Source organism: Alligator sinensis, unplaced genomic scaffold (assembly GCF_000455745.1).
Source record: "Alligator sinensis unplaced genomic scaffold, ASM45574v1 scaffold309_2, whole genome shotgun sequence".
In the NCBI taxonomy this organism is placed as follows: Eukaryota; Metazoa; Chordata; order Crocodylia; family Alligatoridae; genus Alligator; species Alligator sinensis.
The window spans coordinates 824,750-831,290 of record NW_005842231.1 but is presented as its reverse complement, the minus strand read 5'-3'; the positions used below and the strand labels follow the sequence as shown (position 1 = coordinate 831,290).

General features: G+C 38.2%; 1 protein-coding gene across 8 annotated transcripts in view; it reads left to right on the top strand.

Annotated features, from left to right (window-relative positions):
* The window catches only part of ARHGAP12 (Rho GTPase activating protein 12), a 140,029-nt gene that overhangs the window by 108,148 nt on the left and 25,340 nt on the right, over nt 1-6,541 (top strand). For 6 of the 8 annotated variants that reach the window (XM_025208484.1, XM_025208483.1, XM_025208489.1 and 3 more), the window contains 3 exons: nt 896-957; nt 3,422-3,503; nt 4,718-4,840. In XM_025208484.1, the coding sequence (XP_025064269.1) occupies nt 896-957; nt 3,422-3,503; nt 4,718-4,840 (267 nt within the window). The remainder of the gene's footprint in view (nt 1-895; nt 958-3,421; nt 3,504-4,717; nt 4,841-6,541) is intronic. The other 2 variants (XM_006027290.3, XM_025208488.1) reach the window with 1 other exon arrangement.

Here is a 6,541-nt window from a genome sequence, read left to right as displayed (position 1 = left end):
TGCCAAGCAAAATGGCCTCTTTTGCCATGTTGCCAACCCCTGGTTTGGACTAAATTGAGCTGGCGGAAAGTATTGGTAGAATGAAGATGAAATCCTGTCATTCTCTAATAGTACATATATAAGAGTAATACCCTAAATTTTATTTTATAAATATGCCTGTATATAATCTTAATCTTGCATAACATCTGAAAATATTTAACTTTGTACTTACAAGGGCATACCTTTTGTTAAGTTCTGCCTAATGAATCAAGTAATTTGAACTGCAAATTGATATACATGTTCAGATGTTTCAAGTGCTCTAATTCATAAAACAGCTAAATAGTTTGTAGTTTTAATAGTTAAACCTTTGTATGAAAGGAAAATAATATATAGGCTATCAAAAAATATTTTACCTTTTTTATTTTTAAGCTAAAGTAAATAATGCTTTGTAGACGCAATAGAAAATTTATTTTCAAATATGAGGTATTTGTTAAAATAAATTTAACTCTAAATTCAGTTAATTAGTTAATTCTTCAACTAACCCTGTTTTAAGGATAAAGATGGTAAATATGTCAGCAACAGAGATGTCTTCATATACATACCTCAGTTTCTAATATGCTTCACCAGATAGACAAAGAATTTAAGTCCAGTTAATTATTGAATGTCAGGTCTTGATTTGGGGCAGCTGCCTATTTATTAAATGGTAATGATTAATTCTGTACAGTCATTCCGTTTTTACTCCTCTTGTTACATTGAAGTAGACTAATTACAATTGTGAGTGTCGGAGATGAGCCAAAATTTTCCCAATGCAGGAAGCCTATTACTAGGGAGGGAGCAGGGTTAAGTTTAGGACTTACTGATGGCAAGCTTAAAGAATCTCTTATTTATCGATGTGGTATTTTATTTGATACTACAGGGTCAAGAGAAGTATGGATTATTAAATGTGACAAAAATTACAGAAAATGGGAAAAAAGTTCGGTAAGTCTGTACTTCAATTCTATCTTCTTGGTCTTTATTTTATTGATTTATGAATTGGGTAGTTATCAGTGTAAATAATAGTCGAATAAATATTACGATTTTCATATTAGTAATTATTGCTAAACAGGTTTTTAATATCTTGTTTCCAGGTGGAATTTGTTATAATTTTGTGTAAATTTATCTCAGTTTCACTTTGAGATGCAGCATTTCCCCCACTGCAATAGTAATGATCTTCTCAATAGGCTGAAGACACTAGGCTTTTAACAGTGGTAGTCTGGTATCTAAAGCCCTTGCTGAAGCTTTGTATTACTCGAAAGTACTCAATTATGCTTTGGCTGCTATAATATCCTGAGGCTAGATCAATTAATAATCCAAAGGTTCACCTAAATATTTTTTGGTGTGATTATCCATTATTCACTTCCTAATGTCAGCATAAGTTGATAGTTTAACTAGAAATTTGTTGCCTTCCAAATTGATCTACCCCAGGTTTGGCTGTATCCAGCCTGTTGGGCTACCAGGGGGCCACTGGAAAAAAGGGATGAGGGCTGCTGTAGAACCCCAGAGTGTTCAGCAATCAGCAGCAGGAAGGCAGGCAAGGGCTGGCACAACCCCAGGCCTCCTCCAGCTACTTCGGCCATCACCACCACTCTGGCCCCAGCTAATCAGTTGTCTGCCCCACTGACCTGTGTTAAATCCAGAGCTGGAGTCATCACCAGTGCTTCATGCCAGAGTTCCTGCCCCGGCACAAAATCTGTGTTTGGTTGCTGTTGCTCCATCTCTAGTATGGAGCATGTGGCAAGAGCTGGAGTTAACTGCTGCCACCACATGTATCTGACAGGGGCTGGAGTTGCTGTCACTGCCGGCAGAGCCATCCCATTCCCTGGACTGGATTTGGACCTGGCCTGGGGCCTTGATAGATTTTTTTCAGTACTAAGATTAATTTATTTTCAACACTGTTTTACAAGTATTTTTCTGGGAACAAACTGTGAAATAGAGCCAGTCAGCAGCTGGCCCAGCTATGAAATAGTTAATTATGTTGGACAATGGAGGTAGTTCACATATTTTAAAGCCCTCCCGTGGCACCAGAACTACAGAATTGGCATTTGAAGGATATTAGTTCATAATTCTCACTTGAACAAAACTTTTTTTTTTTTTTAAAGAATGAAAGATGAAATGTTTTACATATCAGTAAGCTACCAAAGGAGTGCCAATCTGCTGTGTGCCTAGAATATGGACTCCTGTATCTGACTTTCAGACTAGATGAGTTATTTCTTCCGAATTTCTCGGATTTTTTTATTTAGTGCCACCAACACGGTTTATAATTTAAATTTATAAAAAATACACAGATGTAGTGAGGCATAAGTTTGGGAATTTTAGCCTCTTTAAAGTATATAAGCTATATATAGGTACATTTTTCCAGTTAATTGATGTATGTTCTTCCATGCAGTATTCTGAAGGTTAACATCTTTAAACTCGCATGCATTTTTTCCTGGCAGAACTTTTAAGTGAAATGGCCTAGGTCTAGTGTTTTCTTTAGTTTCATGGATTTCTGCTTAGAAAGAAGTAATTTGGCCATACTTGCACAAAGAAGACAAGGATTTTGGGGTGCTGACAGATGTGGGAAAAAAAGCGCTTTATTGGAAGGGGCAGCGCATTAGTTCAACCTGGCTCCACAGCATCTGTATAAATTGGGTGATTCAGCGGGGCTTTTTGGCACTTCTATCTAATAGCTGATTCAATTGATAAAAGCGCCAAAAGCCCTGCGGAAGTGCCCAATCTATACAGATGTTGGGCGAGCCGGGTCCAACTAACGCAATGCCTCTTTTAGGCATGTGCTGCTTTCAGCACCAGGGCACGCCCATTTTAAAATACATTTCCATTTGTGGGGAGGGGTTCCCCACATCTGTAAGAAGACTAAATGTTTCTTAGCCATAAAGGGACAGTTGTGAGGAGTGGGGGGTGGTGCTGAGGGATGAATATGGATTTGTTATGCTGCTGGAATAGCTTGCCTCTATTTTCTGCATGTAAATTCTCAAAAGAAATATCCTTTTATTACACATGTAAGTTAATTTGTGTCAGATGTTGAATACCTGGATTCTTTGCTGGTATGGGCTACAGTGCCTTGTTAATCTCAAAATGATGCAGTGTTTTGATATAATTTATTTAGTATCTAGCAGTTTGGGCATAATTATACAGTGTTTTTTTTCTAGTGAAACTGAAGGCTTTCACTGCTATTTAGGTCCGTTTGATTTGGAAACTTTGGCCAGCTTGGGACTATTTAATACAAATTCCTCTCTGTAAACATATTAGTAATTCAGACTTAACTGATATTGCTAACGATCATTGCAATCATTACACTGTTAATTAAGTTAACATGTAAGTCTGCTTTTCAGCAGAGGGCAGATTTTGAAGTAGTTTCATTTTATTTGGAAACAAATATAAAGATTAGTCATTTTAATTGTAGAAAAAACTGGACGTCCTCATGGGCAGTATTACAAGGTTCGTCATTATTGTTCACTAAAACCCAAGGAAGTGGAACTGGCTGGGTAAGTGCTTTGACTATACATCTCTTTGCTTGATTTAATTGTCTTTCTGGTTATGCAAAGTATATTGCAGCTGTCATCTGAAGGGTTGACAATAACAAGATCTATGCATGTAGAAATGAGAATAATAAGGGAGGAGGAAAGGAGTGTAAATACAATTTGTGATGCAGCATCAGAAGCAATCCAAATGTCTTTTTCCCCTTGTATTTGGACATTTTATGAATCACTCACCAGGTCTAAACTTATAAAAGGTTTTTCAAGTGTCTTTAAGTTTGTCTGACCTAAACTGAAAGATAGCATGTGCTCCAGACCAAATATGTCCTTGATCTCTTTCTCACCAGTGGGTTTGTTTAAACTGGATTCTGTTTGGTCTGTCTCACAGTTTAGTTTCTTGAAGAGATTATTTTCACAGCTGAAGGCAATTTGAATGTGCTGTCGTTAATATGATGCAATGACCTCCCTACTATTGCACTGGAAGTTATGAATAATCAGTAATGGCTTGCGTAGGATTAATGAGATAATAGGATCTTATGGGTAAATCAATGTGAAATCAGGTTAAGTCCAGGGAGAAGGCAGAAATTTAATGTTTGGTCATATTATAATCCATGCTTTATCACACTTCTGTTTTGTTTTGTGTCTGTACATTGCAAGTAAAATGTTCATAACCAGTTGACAGTCAATGTGAGAGGCACTGTTTGACGATACCCTGAGACTGACAATTCATATACATTCCAAGCTTAGAAACAGTTATAGTTACAATGACTTTGAATTTTTTTGACTTAGGGCATAGAAGCAGTCTTACGAAGCTTCAGAAAATGTTTTAAATTTTAAATGATATATAGGCCTATTTCGAGTCTAAAGAGCACTTTGAACTGATGACAATTGCAGAGATTGTATTTGACTGGCATGTTCATGCTCCCTGGAGCTTTTTTGTTCTGTCGTCTTTCTGCTGTTTGGCTATTTCTGAGCAGCAAATTGATATTGACAGTATTTTTGAAGCATTTTAAGAGATCAGAAATCTCATCAGTTCTTGCCCTTCTGTTGCTAACTTCAGTACTTTGGTCATGTGTTCTAAAAACACATACATGTTTAAATTTACTTATGGTATTGTTTGTTAGGAAAGAATTTGTTTAGTACTTATCTAGTGGTTACATAATCGCTTATTCTCTTGTGCATTGTTTTGTGACTTCATCACTTTCTTCCTTTTTCTCATCAAGTCATTTTGCCAACGGGGCTCAATTCCTGAGCTCTTGCTCTCGCTGCTTTCTTCTTGGAAAAATGCTCTCAGTCATCGGCCTGCTGTCACCTATGTAAACTCTGACCCTGTTTCAGCTATCAGTGTATGTGTTCTTGTTGCATGCCTCTTGTCACTCATAATGCAGTTTTATTCACCATTAATCTTAAAAGTAAATTTGAAATGTCTTTTTTGACCCAGAATTGTTGAGTTAACTTTCATACCATTTTACATAACACTTTGTTTTCTTTGTATTTTTGTTATTTTTGCTTTAAATTCATTGTTAAGGCTTGTGCTGGTGATCAGTACTGGAGTTCTAATCCAAAATTTACCTATCATTTGAATCACTAGTGTATTGACTAATGAAGAGCGTGATATAATATGTTTTAACAAATTTTAGGGTATGTGCCTAATTCTTTCTAACTACTAACTTAGGATATTTAGAAACTATTTCATGTGCATTTGATTGACCCAGTGTGCTTGAAATTGGTTAATTCTAGCTGTAACTGAAATATATAATGATGACATGACTAAGCGATGCCTAAAGTGATACCCTAGATGTCCAGTTCAGAGGAACTGTAAAAAGATCAGAGACCTCTGAATGCTGTGCAATAAGATAACATATAGAAATGCCATATGAGTTTATAAGGATAGCTTTCTTTTTATGTAGTGAAGATAAGTATGAAAATGTTATATTTTCAGAAAAAGATTAAATAGTTGTAGGTTGTAAAGTTAGCCTGTGGCTGAGGGCAAGTAGTCAGATTATTCTGAAACCAATTGTCTTCAGTTCTCAAGCATTTTCAATGTAAATGATTAAGCTCAAATGCAGAACTTCAAAAACTATTTTCAGTTTTCTTTCATTTTTTCCCTTCGCTGTAGAAGCCAATAAAGCAATAATTTTGGTTCTTTTAAGACTGAATATTGGTGGAAGGAACCTTTTAACTTCCCCCAGAGGAAAGGAAACAGAGCTGTTAATATTTAAATTCAGGATGCAGGCAGATGTTAGGGCCCCATTCCAACCTGGAATGACCAGGTTATGAAACGCCTGGACACAGGAGGAGGGGTGGATGTTGTATACTTAGACTTCAGGAAGGCCTTCGATACGGTATCCCACCCCATACTGGTGAACAAGTTAAGAGGCTGTGACTTGGATGACTACACAGTCCGGTGGGTGGCAAATTGGCTGGAGGGTCGCACCCAGAGAGTCGTGGTGGATGGGTTGGTTTCGACCTGGAAGGGTGTGGGAAGTGGGGTCCCACAGGGTTCGGTCCTTGGACTGATACTCTTTAATGTCTTCATCAGTGACTTGGACGAGGGAGTGAAATGTACTCTGTCCAAGTTTGCAGATGACACAAAGCTATGGGGAGAAGTGGACACGCCGGAGGGCAGGGAACAGCTGCAAGCAGACCTGGACAGGTTGGACAAGTGGGCAGAAAACAACAGAATGCAGTTCAACAAGGAGAAATGCAAAGTGCTGCATCTAGGGAGGAAAAATGTCCAGCACACCTACAGCCTAGGGAATGACCTGCTGGGTGGCACGGAAGTGGAAAGGGATCTTGGAGTCCTAGTAGACTCCAAGATGAACATGAGTCGGCAGTGTGACGAAGCCATCAGAAAAGCCAATGGGACTTTATCGTGCATCAGCAGATGCATGACGAATAGATCCAAGGAGGTGATACTTCCCCTCTATCGGGCGCTGATCAGACCGCGGTTGGAGTACTGCGTGCAATTCTCGGTGCCGCACTTCAAGAGGGATGCGGATAACCTGGAGGGGGCCCAGAGAAGGGCCACACGTATGGTTAAGGGC